We start from the raw sequence: 21,916 nt of genomic DNA on the forward strand, positions 1-21,916 counted from the left end.
CCACATGGGAGCACATCAGAAATGCAGACTTCCTGAGTCGGACACTCTGGCGGTGGCCCCCGGTAAACGATGTTTCACAAGCCCTCCAGGTGATTCTGACGCACGTGAAATTTGAGAACCACTGGACTCGAGAAATATTTAAGGGGGATAACCAACTAGACTTGGTAATTAAAAGGGAATGTGGGATCAGGAAAGGACAGTCCCTAAGGATAACTCACAGGTTTCCGGATTGGGAGGCGGAGTGGCTGGTGATGCCACCAAAAGAGGCTGGGAACAAGAAAGACAGGCTTACGAGTAAGTAGCCAGAAGTTTGCAGTGCCTGTGGGACACCTAGGGGGCATAGCCAGCAGACACTGCCTCTATGGGCCTATAGAAACTTCTAGTTCCAGGCAGCTACAGAAAGTCTCCTGTAACCACAAGGAGGTTCCTGGGAACCTTGGCTTCCGGCATAGGGAGAAGGGGACTGGGAGGTGAGAAAGGGGGGGTCTGGGAGTCTAAACTGACCTTTTCGAAGTTTAAGGAGGAAAGGGCGGACAGTAGCTAGGCAGGAATGAAGGGTCAGAGTAGGCTTATTTTAGAGTGGGAGAAGTTTGAGTATGTTTTGTTGATAGAGAGGAAGAGGACAGTAAGAAATCAAAAATCCAGGCAAGAGAGAGAGAGAAAAAAAGGATGAATCAAGTCCAAGAAAAGGCAAAAGGAGTTGGCTGCAGGGCAGTTTGGCCTTGGACATAAATAGCACATGGCGCCCTCCGAAACTGGAGGATGTGGATGTGAACTGTCAGGAATTAAGCAATATCTCACCAGTGAACTTAATTTTCTACATAAAGTCAGAGGCCAGGTCATCTGCAGAGAGCGGCGCGGTGGCGGACAGGGGCTGAACAGAGGATTTAAGGGTGGAGGTTGCTAGAGAGGCAGAGGAAAGAGGAGTGGGGGCTGGTGAGAGAGCAAGAGATAATCAACACAGGATGCACCTCGTGTCAGGAAGAAAGGGAGGTCCACAGGGTTGACAGGTAGGGAAAGACGAAGGACCAGACACCTGGAGTCTGCCAGGGCTCCGCGTAGCAGGTAGAAAAAAAGTGAGAGTATGGGTAAGACGGAAAGAAGACACTGTGGGCCAGGATGGAAAGGGCATCCAGGCGCCTGCCGGGGAGCAGTGTCAGGGGTTTTCAGGAACAAGGACGAGTTCCTGGGGTGGTGGATGTCCCAGTCGTTGGGGCACAGCCTCAGGGCGAAAGCACACAAACCCTAAACACTCAATTCAAATGCAGATTCTACCAAATCCTCTCCACAAAGGGGTGCTGCTGAGGTGTGCAATCCTGGAGCACACTGTCCATCCTCCCCACAAAGTTAGTTAAGTCTTGGTTGCACAACAGGAGCTATAGATGGTGTTTATACACTAATCAATTATCCTCAGTGCTCCGCATCTGACCCAGTGTTCTCTCTTCCCAGCATGGTGCCTGAGAAACGAGGGTGTGAGCTCCGTGCTCCTGGGGTCATCCACTCCTGAACAGCTCATTGAAAACCTCGGTGCCATTCAGGCAAGTACGACAGCCCTTTCCACAAACTCCAGGGAATTTCATGGTGTCTTTGAAGATGTCTCCAGGCAGTGTCCTGTCTCTCCCTACCTCTGTTCTTCATCGTGTCACAGCTTCCAAGTTGCATAAAAACCCAATATGGGGAACAGGCTACCTGTTCCTACATGGGGGGCGGAGGGGAAGTGGGGACAAAGACACAAGAAGCTCAGAATTGTAGAATACATGGGTCCATGGATGTCCTCTTCTTAACAGGCAATGCTCTTGAGACTCATTTCTCAGGAAGGTTTGTTTCTGTGTGGGTCAGTGCATTCCAAGACCCAAGCACTGATGCACCTGGCGCCTGGGCTCCCAGTCCTGCCCATCAGAGCCTGTTTAATAACCTGCTCGAAACGTAATAGCCAGAGCACAATACTCATACATCACTTCGTTTGTTCTTTCCACAAATGTTTCCTGCCGCTCCACAGTGTACCAAGCCCCTCCTTTCTGCCCCCATGGCATCCTCAGCCCTCCTCCTCACAGCTCTTAGGATAACAAGGATCATGCCTGTCTCCCTGCTGGGCTGGAAGGCCCCTGAGCACAGAGACCTGTGTCTTTCCTGCTTCTCCACTGACTTTCCAGTTCCCAGCATACTACATGGCCCTTCCTCAGCACTCAAGAAATCCTGTTGAATGAATGGTTTGACACATTTTAAGAGAAACACAAATTCTATTTTGGGCTTCCAGGGTCACACCTCCCTAGCAGCAAATTCAGAAGGGCCCATCTCCACTCCCTACCCAGTGTGGATGCCTGAGGCGCAAGGCACTGGATGGAGCCTGGAGGGACAGGAAGAGGGCAAGTGGGAGAGGTGTTCCTGGGAGTTTTATCTGACGAGACGGGTGGGGCTGGCGGCTGATGCGACCATCCCCTCCCCCAAAGGCCACGTCTCAATCCTGAGCCCGCCCCACTCTCAGCCCCACTCGGGGCCTGCCCAGTCCTCTCGCCATAGCCACCACCTGCCCAACAGGTAAGGTGCCTGTTTTCCTCTAGCTCCCTGGGAAACAGAACTGTCTCCCAGCTGCTCCCGTCCACTTGTCCCTGAACAGGCAGTGAGCCCTGGCACCTCTCCCAGAGGAAACAGACAGAGGGGGGACAAACTGGATTAAAGTTAAAATGTTTAAAAACCATTTTGAAGGGTAGCCCAGAATATGCTGGGAGTAAACGGTGCCGCCCCGCTTCCCCGCCACCACCTTTCCTAGGGCTGTGCAGCAGGGTCATGGTCTCTGCCCCTCTGCACCCAGGAACCACTGGAACTCCTCCTGGGAAGGCCACCCCCCTTCTTTTCACTTATGCTCTGGGAAAGACGAAGGCCACACAAGGAGGAGGAAGAGGAAATGGGGAGCAGCCTGTACACAAAAGAACTGAAATTCAATCCAATGATCTCAGCTCCACTAGTATTTACTGAGCACTGAGTCTGTCTGCACCCGGCCAGGCAGGGAGCACGGAGACACCAACAGCAGGCCCAAGAGCTGGCTGAGAGCAAATTAAGAAACCCACCCTAGGTTCCTTCAGCAGATTCGAGAGCCTATTACGTGCAAGGCCCTGCAGACATCACAGGAAACAAGAAAGATACTGTCCAACCTTCAAGGAGCTTTCCTTCCAGTGGGAGAGAGACAGAATAAACAAACATATGAGATAATTTCAAATTGTGAGAAGGGCTATTAAGTAAATAAGGAGGGTGCTGTAATAGAGACTAATTGAGAAACGGGTGGGGCTACTTTAGATAACGTCCCTGCCGAAGGCCCCTCTGGGATATGTGTATTCTGAAGCCTAGAAGATGAGGACGCAGGATGTGGAAACCCAGGAGAGAGCACTGCAAACACAGGCAGAGCAGTGCAGACGGCCCGAGCCGGGAAGGAGCCTGGCTTTTCCCAGAGCTGCCAGCCTAAGGCCAGCATGGCAAGGTGGCGACGCACTGGAGACGCAGGCAGGGAGATCTCACAGGACACAAGAGGGGTCAGTTTTGTTCCACATGGAACGAATCCTCTGGAGGGTTTTAAGAAGAGGAGGGACATGCTATTACTTGAAGTTTTAAAGATTGCTCTGGCAATCTTTGTATGGAAAGTAGAATGAAGCAAGACCAGGACTGCTGTCCAGGTGACAGGGTATGGGGCGTGGATAAATTAAGACGGTGGCCATGGAGGTGAAGTGGACAGATTCCGGAGGCTGTGGAAAGAAAGACAACACGACTTGCTGATGGCTTGGCAAGGAGAGGAAGGAACTGAGGATTCCCGTCACGCTAATTCAGAGCGGTCCCTGCCATCCCAGGGGGAGTTAACGCTGCCTGGGGAGGGTAAAGAGGCAGCTCCTGGGCTGCGGGAGACTCCAGGAAGCTAAAGATACATTTCAGAGGAAAACTCTGAGTCACTCACCTTCCCAAAGCATTTCCTTTCTAGCAAGTCTCAGGTGGTGGCAGGATAGGGCTTCCATGCTCAAAGGGTAAGGGAAGAGGGATGTGATGCATACAGGGAGGCTGTGACCACGGGGCTTACCATCCCCTCCCCTTTCTACTCCCACCTTGGTCAGCCCAACACCCAAGATTCCGCCCTAGGCAAGCTGGCATTGGGCCCCTGGATATGATGAAAGTAGACTAGGTGGCTGGGGGTTCCCAGGAGCGGTGGGATTGGCTGCAGGACAGAAAGCATGTAGTGCTAGCAGTTGAAGGAAAGGAAATTTCTAATGGGTACAGGAAGGCAGCTGCAACAAGGCGTGGAATGTGCCCAAGGTGCGCACACACTGGAGGAGCATGTATAAATCAAAGCCAAAAGAGATGGGGGACTGGAGAGGAGAAACCACAGCCGCAGGCAGCCCGCCATCGCCGGCACAGGGCCCCGTCCTCTCCACTTCCACCTAAACAGTGGGTAAAACTGCCTCCACCCCACCAGCTGTAAAACCCTCTGAGACTCTCCATCGCCTCCTTAGTAAGATCCGGGCCCCTGAACAGTCAGGCCCTCTACAGCCAGGGCACATCTCCGCTCCCCGCTCGTCCCCCGAATCCTAATCTCCAGCCGCAATGAACTACTCAGATCCCCAGAAGTAATAGTGGTCCTCTGCCTGCAAAGTGTCCTCCACCACAGTCTGACAAAATCCTGCTCCCTCCCCAAGATCCAGCTCAACAGTGACCCAAACCTGGGAGGACTTCCCTAATACCGCCCGCCCCTGCCCTGCTGGCCAGGCCTCCCCTCACCCACCAATTACTCTAGTCAGTATAACACCAAGGTTGCAAAACTGGTGGCCCGTGGGATATTTGTGTCATGTCTAGTAGATAAAAATGTTTTAAAACAGTTGACAACATTAAAAAATTGGGCAATTTCACATAAAATTCTGGATGTATGGCTTCTCCTGAAAATTTAGGTCTTCCAACACTCTCCGTGTTTTTCATGTTTTATTCAAGTACTTTTATGCTTTCATTTTTTTAATGTTTAAATCTCTTCTGAGATTTATTTTGGTGTAATGAATGAAGACATTTTTTCTTCACACGGCTAACCCACTATGTTTGAGACACAAATCTTCCAACAAATCTAGTTTCTAGCTTTGGGTCTCACTGTTGCAGTCTCACTTGAAATAATACATTAGTTCAGATCCTCTGAGACTCCACAGCTGGTGGGAACTCGAACTCTCCCTTTAGCTTCGGTTAGGAAAATGTTAACTGAAACCAGTTTCCCAGGCTGAGTAGCTCCACAGCTCTGCCAAGCCCTGAGGTTTCTGAGGACAGCACTTGAGTGAAACCAGGTCACCCTGGCCAAGGCGATTGCAGCAGGGGAAGGGGGAGGCAGAAACCGCAAATTGGGCGTCATAAGTGTATTTCACCACAGTCTCCACACAGGGTCAGACTATTCCTGTGAAAAAGTCTGCATCCGGCCCTCGTCTTATGGTGTAATGTGTGCCCTTGGCCCACTTCTCCCAATAAACGCTAGCCCCTGCGCCGGCCTCCTTTCCCAGGGCTTCGATTAGCATGTCCATGCAAATGACTCGCAAACCCTGGACTCCAGCCCTCCTCCCACGCTCCTCAGCTGCACTTCCAGCGGCCAGGCTGCCTACAAGTCATTTCTACACGAACTCCCAGAGGCACCTTTCACTCAACACACCCTGCTCCAAAGTTTCTCCAAATGACTTCTATGCTTTCCAGTCCCGAGAACCTACATCAATAACCTTCTGGTCACCCAGCCTTGAAATCTTCCTCTTTCAAAGTGCCTCAGATCCACTCCCCTTCTCTACTCCACTGCCCCATCCTAGTTAAGGCCCTTGGTGTCACTGGCTAACATCTGTGTCCCCTTTCAATCTCCTCCAACTCATCCTTCAGACTACCACCAGGTGTCTGATGGGGTCACTCCCCGCTGAGAAGCCCTGACAGTTTCCCCACTGCCTAAGGAATAGTCACAACTCCAAAAAATGGCATTCAAGGCCTTCCACACTTTTTACCCCAACTTCTCTTCCCCCTATTCCTACCACTTCCACACCTCCACCACTCACTCTATACTTATCACTCCATTTCATGGACTGTCCACTTTTTCATGCTATTCCATCTGCCTGGGATGCCTGTCAAGCCCTGGCCATCCTTTACCAGGGTTCTGACACCCAGTGGTAAAGAATCTCTCACCAGTCTCTAGACTTGTGCTGTCCACTACCGTAGCCTCTAGCCACAAGTGGCTACTGAGTGCATGCAAGGTAGCTAGGCCAAAAGGAGATGTGCTGTACGTGTAAAATGTACACTGGACTTGAAAGACAGTACTTAAAAAAAAGGTAAGGATCTTAATAGTTTTCTATAGGGACTACAAGTCAAAATATTTTAGATATAATAGAGTAAAACTACATATTAATTTCACCTGTCTCTTTCCACTTTTATAAATGTGGCCACTAGAAAATCTAAAATTACATATGCAGCTTGCATTATATATCCAGCAGCTCTGGATATATTTCTGTGAGCCCTCATTTATACCTTATGCCTTCATTTACTCAGTCAACTAATAATTACGAGCACCAAATATGGGCCAAGCACTTACAGGCACTGGAGGTACAGCGGTGAATGCAACAAGGTCCCTGACCTCACGGAGCCTACAGTCTGGTGGGGAGCGTACATTCTACTTGCAGTTTATAAAGGTATACAAGTCAAGATGACTTTGCTTAATATTGAGCACAAGAAACCAATTTCAAGCACTAACCACATCCTTTGTACTTCTCACGGTCTCAGGTTCTCCCAAAGATGACAACACATGTGGTAAATGAGATTGATAACATACTGCGCAACAAGCCCTACAGCAAAAAGGACTACAGATCGTAAGGCAGTGCAGGAGCCGCAGGAGCCACATGGTTCCAACAGCGGTCTCCACCAGTACAGAATGGTGTTACTAGCCAGTCTTCTGAATCCCTTAGCAGCCTGCTGCTCAACCTCTAGTGTCCCCGGATCCTGAGGGGTCTGCTGTTGCTACCACTGTGCACCTGAATTATGAGCACATCTGAAATCTCACAACCAAGAAACTCCATTCTATTTTCTTCTTTGGACAGGAGTCGCCAGTCCTTGCGTTGCTCAGTACACCTCATGCTTATGCAGTGGGAAGTGTAGGAGGGGAAGACATGACCTTCAGGCATTTAGTAACTCAGAGAAGGCTGTAGAGATATATTTTTTCAAAGGAACAAAAGCCACAGATGCAATGTGGACTGCATTAGAAAGAGTAGCCTTTGTTCACTCAGAAGTCTTGCTTGAGAGAATAAGCAGAAACTTTACTTTTTTTCTATTTTCACATTCATGTTAGCAAGTTTTTTCGTCATTCAAAAAAACGAAAATTCCTAGGTATTTGCTCTCACTACCTTTTAAATATTCACTGTTGCTTGCCCCCAAGAATGACCCCATAGAGCAATTTATCCAAGAAGTCTATTAGGATGCTAACAATGCCATGTCTATTTACATGTAGAGATGGTAAAAGGACGCACACCCCAATCTTTAGAGACATTGCGGTTAACTTAAGAAAGGGAGGATTATACTGCTGTGGGAGCTTATCTTTGAATAAAGTGTATCTGCAATGAAGTGTTCATTTTTGACATTTTATTAAAATCTGCTTTATACTTTTGACTGCTTGTGGGCACAGCTTCTGCAAGATTAAATATTTGAACTTTAAAAATAAATATACACATGCTCAGTTTTCTAAGTAAACCTGTAAAATACCCAGAAAGCCCCATGTTTGCTGTTTAATTAGCACTGGGATTTTACAATATAACATTTGCTGTTTTTGAGGAGTTATGAACGTAAAAGTGAATCAGGGGCCTTCTGAAAAATGCTATTCCTACTCAGCATATGCTGGGTGAATTGACTTGCCCAATGAAAAGCAAATGTTGAAGAACTTCCTGACTCTATAAACACATTACCTGCACTACACCACATGCATGAAAGCTCTCTGCATGGATGGGGCGGGCAGGGGGAGTCTGGCCTTGCTGCAACCAGAAGCTGAGGTCTAACGAGCCCTGCCTCTATTGGCTCCCTACCCTCATGAATATTCCACTTGAAAAAAACTATGAGAATGCATTGTGTGTACCTGTAACAAGGGAGAAAACACGGGGTTGGGGGGGGGGGATCCTATATCTCTATTCGGACATCTGAGCATGTACAAAATTCTAATTTAATTTTCTGACCAGCAGGTCTCCCATACAGAAATCACTTTGAGACTTACAGAAGAAATATACTATCAGCTTTAAATGCTATTTTCTGCCATCATTTCCAGATACGTATTTCATAGTTAAGTTCTAAATCTTAAAATGTTAGTGTGAAATATCAACAAATTTCCTTTTTGATTACTACTATTCTAAAAGGGAATTCTAATTCTAATAGGAAAATAGTATTCTAATAGGGAAATAGTTTGGGGTTTTTACCGAAGTGTATCAGATTAATGATGGAAATGGATCACTTTCAGTTGTTCATTGTGTACTCAACCAATCCAGTGAACCACTATATGTATAAATGAGCTAAAGTTGTCTAATTGGAACTGTCATTTAACTTATTAATTTGCTTAGAGTAATAAAAGCATTTGGCACATTTAATCTGTTTTTATCTGATCTTTCATTTAAGGCACTATATATATCCATCTCCATAAACAGGCAGGAAAAATCATTTAAATAAAAACTATGTTGGCAGGTAAGCTGCACTGAAAGATACCTAACAGAAAGCAGTTAGCAAGATTTAAATTGCAATGCAAACTTTTTTTCTTATTAATGGAGAAAATGATTACTACAGATACATTTCTCATTGGCTTTTAGAAATACACTGCACTAAGGTTATAGCTTCTCAAACTCATTTAAAAGAGCCTACAAATTAAAACCAAATACAAACAGTACTGCTTAGCCACGGAAACAGCTAGTTTTTTTAATATATGAATCATCTGCCATGGTAAATATACTAGATAAGAAATACATTTCAGTTACATCTCTAAGAAGAATTTCCATGCACTATCATTTTTTCTTTTCTTTTCTGGGAAGAATTCCTTGGCAGAGAATATACCATTCCTAAAGGTAAGCTGAGCAGCAGCCGTCCACATACTGAAATCTTGGTCAGAGGAAATGCAAACTAGAAAGCCTGTAACTGCCTTCCCACTTCAAGAACTGTCACTTCATCTTCATCAATAAAGTGCCAAAAGTCATCAGATAGATGTCAAAGATTCAAGGGACCTTAGCCACTTTCAAGGCCACCTCTCCTTGGCAAATGAAACCAGGCCTGGAGAGATGAAAGGACTCACTGAAACTCACACTGCTAGTTGATGGCAGAACCAGGTGTAGAACCCAAGTATTCTATGCTCCACTTCAGTGCTCTTTTAAGAATGACTTTCTTCCTTTAGCTTTAAACCTTTATGAAAAAGTAACCATGATGTTTTTACGTTAAAAAAGCTTGGGCATGATCCCATTACTGGGTATCTATCCTAAGAACCTGAAATCAGAAATCTCAAGAGTCCGTTGCACCCCATGTTCATCGCAGCATTATTTACAATAGCCAAGACGTGGAACCAACCTACATGCCCAGAAACTGATGATTGGATAAAGAAGATGTGGTATATATACACAATGGAATACTACTCAGCCATAAAAAAAGACAAAATTGGCCCATTCACAACAACGTGGATGGACCTCGAGGGTATTATGTTAAGCGAAATAAGCCAGTCAGAGAAAGACGAACTCTATATGACTCCACTCAAAGGTGGAAGTTAGTATATTGATAAGGAGATCTGATCGGTGGTTTCCAGGGAAAAGGGGGGGTGGGGGGAGGGCACAAAGGGGGAAGTGGTGTACCCACAACATGACTAACAAAAATGTACAACTGAAATCTCACAAGGTTGTAATCTATCATAACATTAATAAAAAAAAAAAAAAAAGTTTGGGCATGAATCCAAATTCAGGATCAGTTAAGAGGCAAAGATCAGAGATGCAATGAAAGCTCATTAAGGCCAGTGACATCTCTATGAAAATCTAAACCAACCACTCAAAACGCCCTCCTCATCTTCAACTAACTGCCCTGCTTGGAAGTCCACGGGGGTGAGAGATGACCTCTTACAGCCCAAACACATCTGTCTGCAGACTGGTTCTCGCGGTGGTCTTGTCTGTCTCCCCTCCCTTCGTGTCTCCAGAAGCAGCAGCGATGGGCACGACACTGAAAACAGACATGGGTGGGCAGGAGGGCACAGCAGGCACATACCGGCAGAGGCCCGATGGTCTGCTCTGTAGTATAACCACACGACCCCGTCACTGCCACACGGCCCATCAGTAACCACAAAATGCACATCCATGTGTGTGGGAAATCAAAATCAGGTTAATGTGAAATAATGTAATAAAGATGATGTACTTATTCACGTGGTTCTTATAAAGAAGTGTAGGGAAAATATAAATTTAAAAAATCAAAGTTTAATGATACTTAATAAGACCTTCCACAAGAATTTTGGGTATGAATCCAACCTCCATATTTCAGTTAACTTCAAACCTTGTTTCAAATTACTCTTTCCATGATAGAATAATACACCAAATAGGACTACCAGTAAATTTTTACTGGCTAATTTTAATCGGAGATTTTTATTAAGTTTTGTTCAGTTGTAAATGAGGAAACTAAAAATAGGGAAATGTAAATGTTCCAACCCTTTAAGCCTCCACTTATCACAGGAGTGTGAAAAAATAGGAATTTAACCACTTTGCACCTCAATTGTAGCAGAACCCCTTTACCGTAAGGTGTTAGATAACAGCAGTGTCTTTTTAGGATAAAAATTCTACCACAGCAGGTTTTTCTTCCCTGAACCAGATTCAGCACATCCTAATTCCATGTGCCACGCTGCCGTTCCGCTCTTCTGCATGTCCTGAGCCTAAGTCCCGGTGCAGTATATCTGTCATCGAGACTGTGGACTGTGAGAATACGCTTTAACACTTACAGGGCACAGAAAGCCAAAAACCATTATCAGGATTAAAAACAAAAAGTGCTATAGGAAAAATTCAGGACCAAAACCCAATTTTGCTTACTTGCTTTTCTACAAACTATTCAATTTATTAAGTCAAAAGAAATTCTTTGAAGAGTATTAAGCTGATGCCCCATCTCACCACCCCGTCTCAGCTACACTGCATTAGAGAATGGCGGCAACTTCCCCCATCCATACAGGCACTGCCATCTAGCGACAATGTTTTTACCAGCTATTTAAAAAGGTACTTCCCAACTTGGCCCAGCTCTGGTAACAAACAGTCAACACTGATGGTTTGTCAGAGTCATTTTGTCAAGTAAGCAAATGCATTTGGTACACAAACCCCATGCCACCATCAAACTACTGACCTCATTATTTAGTGACAGGAAAAAAAGTTAAAATAACTAAAAAGCTCTCACGTGTGAGACCACCCTTCAGCACATCTCTGCTGACTCCCCGCTCACTCCGGGTCACTAGTGACGGCAAATGGCTAACGCACCGAAGGAGGAACCGCCAACCTCCAGGAGCTGAGAGAGAACGCCCAACCGGAGGCAATCCGGGTCGCTCTGCAATGTACTCCTGCCCCCTCTTCCTTCCAGGTTCGTGGATGTGGCCTTACAGAACATGCAACAGCATGCAAGTGGAAGATGAACTCTTGACGAATGCCTTTCTATAAACTTTTAAGTAAAACAGCGAATATTATTTGCAACATCCATCTTAAATTTAGAAGGGGAAACCAAAGATTAAAGTTAAGATTAGGCATTAGTAATGTGCTATTTCCTTTGACGTACTGCTTGTAGGAAATTACTAGATGTGGTCAAAAGTTAACAGGAATGTGAAACCGACTGTCACCTGTGATTCCATAACCTTTTAAGTGGATACAGGTTCAAGAAGAGCCTTCCCAACTTTCTTAAATCGTGGCACACACAGAAAACGATAGTATCTGTACATACATTCGTTAAAAAATGCAAGAGACCACTCTTGGCTGGACCCTCAAGGGCTGAAGAGGGTCCCACAATCTATGAGGACCTGTGGACCAAAGGGTCAAATTTACTAAAAGTCCTAATGGAAAAACGCTAACAAGCACTAAAACCACTGTAACTCCTTAAAGTGTTCTTAGAATTCTGGAACAAAATTTACTTCGGTCTTTGACAGGTCGATATTCAGGAAAGTGGTTCTCTCTCTTACTCAACATTCCTCCAGTGGTGTGAGACTCTGCTCAGGGAAAACAATGGCTCCAGCCTCTTAACAGGGCAAACCAACACAGCAGGGTCACGCTGACCTCCCTGGCCACCAGGCCAGAGCCCCACCGCTGAACACTGTGTGCTTTAACCCACAGGACAACTCTCGTGTGTGCACGCTATTTTTAGGTTATTACCCTGGCTGCCTTTCTTCTTTAAAAAAAAAGAACTTTTCCACAAGTTTTTCTTCCCCAAGTTGGAGAAACCATGTTTTTAACTTGGATTCAGTTATTTCAAATCACAGTTCAGAGACTTGTAAACATGAGGCTTCTGTTCAATCCCAAGGGGAAAAAATTCATTCTGATATTTATGGTTCAAAAAAGTTGTAATATTGTGCTTGGAACATACAGAACCAGTTTTTAACTTCTTGCTACTATTATAAATAATAACAGCTCACTCCAGGTTACTGTGACCTCTGACAGATTAAAGAAACAAGTTATTTTCTCCTCTTGTGATTATAGTACATTGAGAGAGAATTTTTGTCTTTTAATAAATGTCCTGGTACTCTGAGTTTCCCTTTCATTTAATTTCAACAATCTGTCAAAATAGAGCCAATAAACAAATATTGAATTACATTTTGTTGGTTTTTCAAACCCTCAACCTCCAGACTATAAAACATCGTGTGTGTCCCCCACGCTGGCCACCTGCTACTTTTCCACGGCCCACAGGCCACCCAGAGACACAACGCCGGGGGCGACGCTGACACGGTCTACTTGGAGCCAGTAGACAGGAGGGCGATGAGGCCTGATGAAGCACTTATGGATAAAATGTAGTTCCTGTAAGAATTTAATGTTAAGGAGAAATTAAGAACCCCAAATTCGCTTCTCAACAAAACAAATAGAGCCCATCACTTTGGACTGCAGTGCTTCCCTCCTGACACACTGCAGGACAGTGACGTGCAGTCTCATTGTCTGCAGACACAAGTGACAAGCCAGAAGACTACAAAGAAGGAAGAACATTCACCGGAAATGTGCTCCAATTCAAAAAAATCCACTTGAGACAGAAACCTAGAACACATGACGACAAAGCAAACATCTGAACTCTATTTAACCTTCAGGAGTGGAGCTGATCAAAGAACACGGGGAAGAAGAAGAGACTTGTTTTCCCCCCAGGGGCAAAGGAGAACTAAGTCTCCCGCCCGCCTGTCTCAGTGTTTTGGCTACAGCTGGCCTGGGGCAGTGGGGAGGGGCCGATAGCCCTCAGCTCCTCTCAGACCGTGGGGCCAACAGCATTCACAGAAGACACAAGCCAAAGGGTGTCTGATATATAACTACAGCAGAACCTCCAACTGTTAAAAGTTTGCCTCCCATCCCTGGATAACACCTTGAATAAATTACCTTAACAAGAGAAGACTGATTCTTGCCCCAAAGCTCAACTAAGAGCAGCCTGACAGTGAGCACAGACATGACCAAATGTGCCTCTAACTACACCGGCTATCCACCCAACCCCAAAGCGCCAAGCATCAGCAGACACGTGGACTTGCGCCCGCAGCTACCCAAGCAGACAAGTCTGCTTTCACTCCTTGCAACTCTTTTTACAGATGCAGGTATATATAATCATGTATGTAAGACTGCTTTGTAATACTTGGTATTTATCATGAAGTCATAATTTATAAACTTAAAAGAACTTTAAATCAAACTAAAAGCCCTTATTTTAAATGTCCAGAAACCTGCCTAAGGGTCACAGTGCTATTTAATGGACTGACTCCCCATGAAGTTTTTCTTTCCACTAAAATACTCAGACGAATCAAAACCAAATAAACTACTGTTTCCAGACTTCTAAAAAAGATACCAACTTTCAAAGGATACACTGTGGGGTTGAAGTTCTTCAAGATAAAGAAGGAAGCAACAATGACCAAGACCAGGAAGAGGGTGTTGTTATAGAAGATGGAAAAGGTTGTAGCTTCATAATCAGCAACTTCATTCTTCTTCCACAGGATTCTGCAGACACAGAAACAAGTTAATCGGGTTCATAAACATGTAGTAAAAATTTTCAATACCACAATGGCTCTAGCTCATTATAAAATAAGTTTTTCCTTAAGTGCGCTGGGCACAATGTGCGTGTTTTTTGTTGTTGCTGTTGAGGAAGAGTGGCCCTAGGCTAACATCTGTTGCCAATCTTCCACTTTTTCTGCTCAAGGAAGACTCGCCCTGAGCTAACATCTGTGCCAATCCTCCTCTATTTTGTATGTGGGTCGCTGTCGCGGCATAACTGACGAGTGGGGTAGGTCCCCGCCCGGGAAACAAACCCAGGCTGCCAAAGCAGAACGTGCCGAACTGAAGCACTACACCACGGGGCCGGCCCCACACAATATGTTTTTTAATATTCAACTTAATCAGAACGGTCCCCTTTTTACTGCTGACAATGCTATTTCACTCTTTGATGCTGAGGAAAACAGTTTCTGGGTATGTTCCCTTTTCCCAGGCAGCGAGAGCTTTGGAGGAAGGACTGATTAACTGCAATTGGCTTCGTTTCGTCAGCAGCTAAAACAGGCATCTTTCTCTACGTCCTCACCTAAAACAAACTCGATGATCAGCAGCCTGAGAGAGCTTCCCTGGGCTGCTGGCTTGAGCCTCTAGAGCCTACAGACCCAGTCCTCAATCCTACACCTTAGACAAGCCCAAGGAGAAAAACCGAGTGTGGTCTCGCAGAAGCAGACCTGGCTGCAACTATCTCTAGCCATCTTAATTCAAACAAAGAATCTGCTTGATCATCAGGAGGATTTTCTAACTTCTGTAAAATCCATTTATTTATTTATCTCATTTATTTTTTTTAAGGAAGCTTAGCCCTGAACTAACTACTGCCAGTCCTCCGCTTTTTGCTGAGGAAGCCTGGCCCTGAGCGAACACCCGTGCCCATCTCCTCTACTTTATATGTGGGACGTCTACCACAGCATGGCGTGCCAAGCTACGCCATGTCCACACTCAGGATCCAAATGGCAAACCCCGGGCCGCCGAGAAGTGGAATGTGCGCACTTAACTGCTGCACCAACGGGCCGGCCCCAAGACTAGCATTTTTGTTAAGAAATTAAATAGGAAAATATCAAGTGCATCACACAGTAGGGTAATTACTGTTTTGGGACACATTTGCAAGTGTCTATCTATGAGTATATTTGTTCAAAGGTAAAATTATTTTTTACTACATGTCATTATCAACAAGGCTGAAAGTCACTGCCATAGATGCTTTGTTCCCTCAAAAGGTACACTACTCTGGGGCCAGGTGATACCTTTCACCAATCCTAAAGACAGCACTAATCCTAAAGCTAATGTCATTTGTAAATGCCAGGTTTTATTCAACAAATATTCTAATCCAAAGTCAACAAACTTGGCTATCAAGGAGCTAAATGAAGGGTATCAGGACCTTATCTCCATCATAAGAACTTGTGGTCTTTAATACATATACCATATTTCCTTGATTCTATGGATACCATCAACTTAATAAATCTTCGATTTACTTTAAGTTTTGGAGAAATGAAGGATATTACATTAAATGCAACCATCAACTATAAAACAGCTTCTGATTTCAGAGAAGCTTAAAGGTAAATTTAAAAAACATACATGACTTTGAATCGGAGGAAATACATTATACTATTCCAACACTGGTGTCAATCAAAAGACAACAACAGCTCAGAAATAAGCATAGTCCCAACATAGTTTAATGCTGGAAAACACTCAGAACAATTCCAGAATCTCTGTTTTTAAGACTCTGGCACAAGACCCAGTCAAGACAGGTTCCTTAATAGGCTACTAGCATGCCTTTACTAAGGATGCTTAAATTACCCCACCCCCATCACAGTGCTTCTCCCTAACTCCCTGTCATGCCCTGAATCAGAGCCAACTTCAAAACAGTTTTGACGAAAGAAGCGGCTCAATCCTTTAGGTTACGCCAGCTTCCAATATGACCACGTGTTTGTGTCAGTGTATAAACAATCAGGACTGGCTGACAGCTTTTGGAACTTTTTCTAGTCCACCTATATCCTGGTGCATTTTGAAAACATTTAGGACCCCCAAATGCCCTCATCAGCAATGGTTCCGCGAAAGCCTCACCGGTAGGAAACCTAGTTTGGGAGAGCACTTCCAAAGGAGCCATTTTTCGAAGGAGCACTTCCTACAACAAGAGAAAAGTTGAGACCAAACTCAACTGTTACAATCACATAATGTTAAATGACAGTCAGCAAGTGAAGGAGAAGTAACACTCACACCTCGGGACAAGCGTTAATGAATCTCTGATTCTCCTCTGCTAACTTCCATCCTTGGATGGATGGCAAAGCAGTCTCAAAGTGGCACGGAGTGCATATTCCAAATAACTGGAGACGGAGATTGAGAGAGACACACCCAGGCAAAGAGGTGCTCATAAGCATTCTCTTAAATCACATCTCCTAGAAGCAACTCATCCTTTGAGGGAGAAAAATACTAGATCTTCATGGGAGTCTTGGTCCCAGTCATCAGAGTGAATCCTGAGTACAGCCAGTGTGGCTTTTTGAAAGAAAAATACTGACAGCACAAATTTCTACTGCTGACAGGAATAGAAATTTTATAATATTCTGACACTCTGAACTTTATGTGTCAATGAAACCTCTGCTTCATCCTACTTTGAAATATCTGGTCTTGGGGCCAGCCCCGGTGGCGGAGCGGTTAAGTTCGCACGTTTCACTTCTCGGGGGCCCGGGGTTCACCAGTTCGGATCCCGGGTGCGGACACGGCACCGCTTGGCATGCCATGCTGTGGCAGGCGTCCCACATATAAAAAAAAAGTAGAGGTAGATGGACACTGATGTTAGCTCAGGGCCAGGCTTCCTCAGTAAAAAAGAGGAAGACCAGCAGTAGTTAGCTCAGGGTTAATCTTCCTCAAAAAAAAAAAGAAATATCTGGTCTAGCGAATAACAAAGAGGTTTCATTTCCCATTCCAACTCCAATCCACTAGCAGTGACTACTTGAACGCCACACTGAGAAAGATTCTGATACAGGTCCCAGGATCCAGAACACGTGCCAGACCAAATCAAGTGAGTCTGCAGTGGGCAGACGAGACTCATTTGCCACCTCTGATCTAACTAATCACCTGAAACCTGTAGGAGCTATAACAAGCATTTTGAAACTGGGTAACTATGATGGCACTCCAGTTTAAGAACCAGTGTTTTCATAAATATTATCGATCAATATAAAATTTTTTTTAAAGACTTTATTTTTTTCCTTTTTCTCCCCAAAGCCCCCCAGTACATAGTTGTATATTCTTCGTTGTAGGTCCTGTTAGTTATGGCATGTGGGATGCCGCCTCAGCGTGGTTTGATGAGCAGTGCCATGTCCGCGCCCAGGATTTGAACGAACAAAACACTGGGCGGCCTGCAGCGGAGCGCGCGAACTTAACCACTCGGCCACGGGGCCAGCACCTCAATATAAAATTTTTTTTTAAAGTTTTCTAGATTCTCTAACCTCTATCCCTATGCAAATAGTTGCAATCAGAAAGCTATGCACCCAAACCACATTCTAGCTGTTCCCTGAAGAAGGGCCTTCATTGTCATGATCTTAATATTATGCCTTCAGTTTTATAAAGAATCCATGGGAGAAACCATTTCAAAAATGTTTTGGTGCCTTTCCAAAACCACCGTAGAAGACATTGTTCATTAAGTTACCCAGTGTCCCTTAATTAAGGATGCACGTGGTAAAGTCCTTCCAAGATTCAGTGCCGAGAAAGTTTCTTTTCAGGACTCGCATGCGGCCTCCCATGAGATCAGGAAAGCTGTAAGGCCTCAGATGCTTCCCCCGACACTAGCAGGCTCGAGCTAAGTTCAGTGCCCATCTGCTATAACTAACCCCGAGGTCCTTGTTCACCCACATTTTCTTACTTTTCAAACAGTTTCTGATCTTTTAAAATTGTACTGTTTTGTTTTATGTGCACTTGAATACTACAAGTCCCCACAAAGCCTTTATGGAGCAAAGTGGGGAAAAAATTTCATTTCACAAAGCACCCTGTAGATACTACAACTTAAGATCCATGAAAACAACCTCGACACATGACTCTACTGAACCATCTGGCAACTCTTAAGCCCAAGCTGACTCCATCACTCAGAGGCTGCTGCTACTCAGACGTTACGCTCTTTATTAAGCCTTCTAAGAGCAGTTGGCAGGAAAAACTGGGGTGGGGACTAACAAATGTGGCACAGAATCAGGCGACAGGAGACAAACCCAGTTCTCTTCTTTTTCCCAACCAATGCAGATAACCAAAAACTGGATGTCCCTGGGGAAGCTCAGCAACAGAAATACCACCACCTAAGAACGCTAACACACAATACTCAACTCTTCAGACCCAGAGAGGTCAGGTGAGACATTCAAGGTCACACAGCTATCGAGCGGCAGAGGCAGCACTGGACGAGGCTCTGCAGGCCTCTCGATTCCAGCAAAGTGGTCACAAGCACAAGCTCTCCACCCGCCCGCCTGCTGGCCCGTTCTCACTGCAGGCTTTCCACCCGCTAACCGCTGGCGGAGGGCAAGTCCCTGAGCCCTTGCACCTCAGTTCCCTCAGGTGTAAAATGGAGAACCAAGAGAACCTACCTCACAGAGCTCTTCAGAGGAAAGAACAAACTGTGCTCAGCACAGAGAAAAGTATTTGATAGTAAGAAACACTCAAAAAGTCAGTGGTTATTGCTCCCATGACTACGTCGTCTACAATTCTAACGTGTACCTCAGACAACTCCAACATCTACGTTCTCTGAGTAGAAATCTAAAGCTTATTTTATACACAGTATCCCCGTTTTTGATTATCACAAACACTTCAAATAAGGAGTCAAACCTTTCGTCTTTTTCCTTCCGAGACATCTTCCGATTATCGGCTTCAGACAGCTTTCGAGTCACTTCCTTGGAAACAGCGTCCTCCCTCTTCTGTGCTACTCTAGAAGGAAAAGAAAAAAGTTTCCACCCGCTCCAGGAGTGAACACCATGCTCGCTCTCTCGGAAACACTCTGTACTCATATTTTGTATTGGCAACTGTACAATACTTTATATTTCAAGAAAATAAGCTGGACAACAAGTTCTAAGTTTTACACTGTACTAGCCAAAAGAGAGGGAGTTCAAGAAACTTCCAAGACGTAGTCGATTAGTTATGTGTTTTGATTTCTGCTCAAGAGGGAGAATTTTCCAAAGTTTAGGTATTTAAAGTGAAAATAAAAGTCAAATGCTATTAGCACAATTTAGTTATGAATCATTATAACTCCATTGTTTTACCCTATAAATTTATTTGTTGAACAGTTAAATTATAGGGTAAATAAATTTGATAAGGCACTAGCAAATGATATGAGTTCAATTCCAGTAAGTAACAGGAGAGAAAATGAGGCTTAAAAAAACAAAGGGAATTAACAGCTGTAACATCTTAAGGTAAAGCTTTTAACTCCACTCCAAAGGACGATTTCACTAAAAAGAAGTAATACCACATAGTCAGGGACTGACCACACCACTTTGGTTAAATGAACCACTGGTATGAGGGTTGCACCAAAAGATAATTACAGAATCAGTCACAAAAGGCTGGATGTGTTATTCAACAGATCAGATCGGAATCCTCAGTGATGAGTCAGATAAGAAAAAAATTAAATGTATACTCATCAAAAAACCTATAAGGTGAATTTTATCAGACGGGGTTATAAAAGTGAAAGAGGATAAAATCTAAACTATGATGAAATTCAGAAAGCCTCCCAAAGATTATGACATTTAAATTCAACATGGTCTATTTTTCATAATATAGGAGAAACTGACTAGCCATAAATACGTAACACATAAATACATAATACATAAATACAGAAGAAAAAGTAATAACTGATCTTCACAAGCAAAATACAACAATTACCTACACAGTCCCACTATGAAAACATTCAACACAAAACTGAGACATATTAACAGCAACAAGATGTGGACCACAGAGACAGAAATACGTTCACTTGACATTCCATTCATTGATCCCCCATTACTATGCTACATCTACTTCCAGTCAGTGTACCAAGGACTGTGGAGGAATCAGGAAGGATTCCTGAAAAGAAAGCCGAGGTCATCCAAGGTAACAGTTTTCAACCTTTCTTCAACCATGTGAGCTTCTGGCACACAAATTAAGCACAAACTCTGGCTAGTTTAGCTGTGTCTCCATCTCTCTCTCCCACTCAAGAACCAAGTTAGAATCAACATTGTTAAAAAGAAAACCCTTAGTCAGCTTCAACTAATGTATTTTTCCACAAATTGAAAACCAGAGGGAGTAAAATCAGTCCGTCTAAGAAAAATAGATGAAAGGAAGTAAGTTCTGAAACGTCACGAAAAGGCAGCTGAGGGGCAGACAGACACTCCAGGACACCAGAATGTACTTCTTCCTCCAGAGACCCAACTTCACCAGACTCACTTTACTATGTAAACGTACTGCTCAAGGGCAAGGACTCACCTCTGAACCTCTCTAGCAGACCAGGCACACAGTAAGTGTCTCTCGAACTTCACATGAGACCCGTTTTTTCTAAGAAAGGCCAATTGAAAAGAAACACACATGGTTTACAGCAGAAATCGTCCTAAGCTGAAGAGAGGAAAACACACACGCCGCCTCAACTGTCAGGATGCTGGGACACAGGAATTAACTATTTTCAAGAGTTGGTTATTTCTAAGCATCTTTGGAACAAACAGTTAATCATCTGTCTACGTGACAAGTCTTCCTGAAGAGACTGAACCGGGCATCTAGCTAGTTTCTCTTCTAGGTCTAAAATTCTATATTCAACTCCACTATAGGTTTACTGCAGCTCAGGAAGCAGCAGCCCTACCCCCCCCCCCACCCCGTCTTAGGGCTCTTAGATAACAAACCTCCCTCAGTGCCGAGTGCTCTAAAACAACACAGGGGTCACCGCAGCGGCCCAGCACTCAGCCCTGAGATAACCCACAAAATCAACAGCATCTCTTCTATTATTTTTCACATCAGTATGTCACAATCTTTTCAGAATAAAAAAAACAAAAATACTATTTAGTTTCTATTTAATATCTTTAAAAACATCTTTGCAAACATCTTGCAAGTTATGCAACCTTTAAAAAAAGTTCCTGGGGCTGGCTCCTGGCCGAGTGGTAAGTTCGCGCCCTCCAGTGTGGCGGCCCAGGGTTTGGATCCTGGGCATGGACATGGCACCGCTCGTCAGGCCACGCTGAGGCGGCGTCCCACCTGCCACAACTAGAAGGACCTGCAACTAAGATATACAACTATGTACGGGGGGGGGGGGGGCGGGGGGGGGCAGATAAAGCAGGAAAAAAAAAAGATTGCCAACTGTTGTTAGCTCAGGTGCCAATCTTTTTAAAAAAAAAAAAGTTCCTAAGGGCTCTTGCACTCCTGCCTCTCCAACACTGCTCGAAAGCATTTACCATGTGCCAGACTATGCTTAACAGGCCACACATACTACCATATTTAATCCTCACCACCCATGAGGTACCCCTACTAGCCCCAATTTACAGCTCAGGGCTCTGCAGTCTAGAGAGGTAAAACGTATGCCCAAGGCATACACTTAAGAGCATCAGCGCCAGGACTGACCCCAGACTGTCTACTCTAAAGTCATCTTCCTCCACTACCAACACCCACCCAGACTCAGCATCTCCCTGGGTCTTTGAACCTTAACCATCTTGCAAATCTGGAGGAGTTTCGATGTCAGTGGCAATATTTAATACTAAACCAAAGCTATAACTAAA

At 44.6% G+C, this 21,916-nt stretch overlaps 2 protein-coding genes across 6 annotated transcripts in view; one reads left to right on the plus strand and one right to left on the minus strand.

Moving 5' to 3' along the window:
• Positions 1-8,603, plus strand: part of KCNAB1 (potassium voltage-gated channel subfamily A regulatory beta subunit 1) — a 365,135-nt gene extending 356,532 nt beyond the window's left edge. For all 4 annotated transcript variants that reach the window (XM_008513588.2, XM_070582162.1, XM_008513589.2 and 1 more), the window contains 2 exons: positions 1,450-1,538; positions 6,763-8,603. In XM_008513588.2, the coding sequence (XP_008511810.1) occupies positions 1,450-1,538; positions 6,763-6,852 (179 nt within the window). In that variant the 3' untranslated portion in view covers positions 6,853-8,603. The remainder of the gene's footprint in view (positions 1-1,449; positions 1,539-6,762) is intronic.
• A 1,828-nt stretch (positions 8,604-10,431) lies between these two features.
• The window catches only part of SSR3 (signal sequence receptor subunit 3), a 38,847-nt gene continuing 27,362 nt past the window's right edge, over positions 10,432-21,916 (minus strand). For both annotated transcript variants that reach the window (XM_008513590.2, XM_070582165.1), the window contains 3 exons: positions 19,017-19,115; positions 14,040-14,171; positions 10,432-13,007 (listed from right to left, as the gene is read on the minus strand). In XM_008513590.2, the coding sequence (XP_008511812.1) occupies positions 12,941-13,007; positions 14,040-14,171; positions 19,017-19,115 (298 nt within the window). In that variant the 3' untranslated portion in view covers positions 10,432-12,940. The remainder of the gene's footprint in view (positions 13,008-14,039; positions 14,172-19,016; positions 19,116-21,916) is intronic.

The sequence above is a fragment of the Equus przewalskii genome, chromosome 18 (genome assembly GCF_037783145.1).
Source record: "Equus przewalskii isolate Varuska chromosome 18, EquPr2, whole genome shotgun sequence".
Taxonomy (NCBI): Eukaryota; Metazoa; Chordata; class Mammalia; order Perissodactyla; family Equidae; genus Equus; species Equus przewalskii.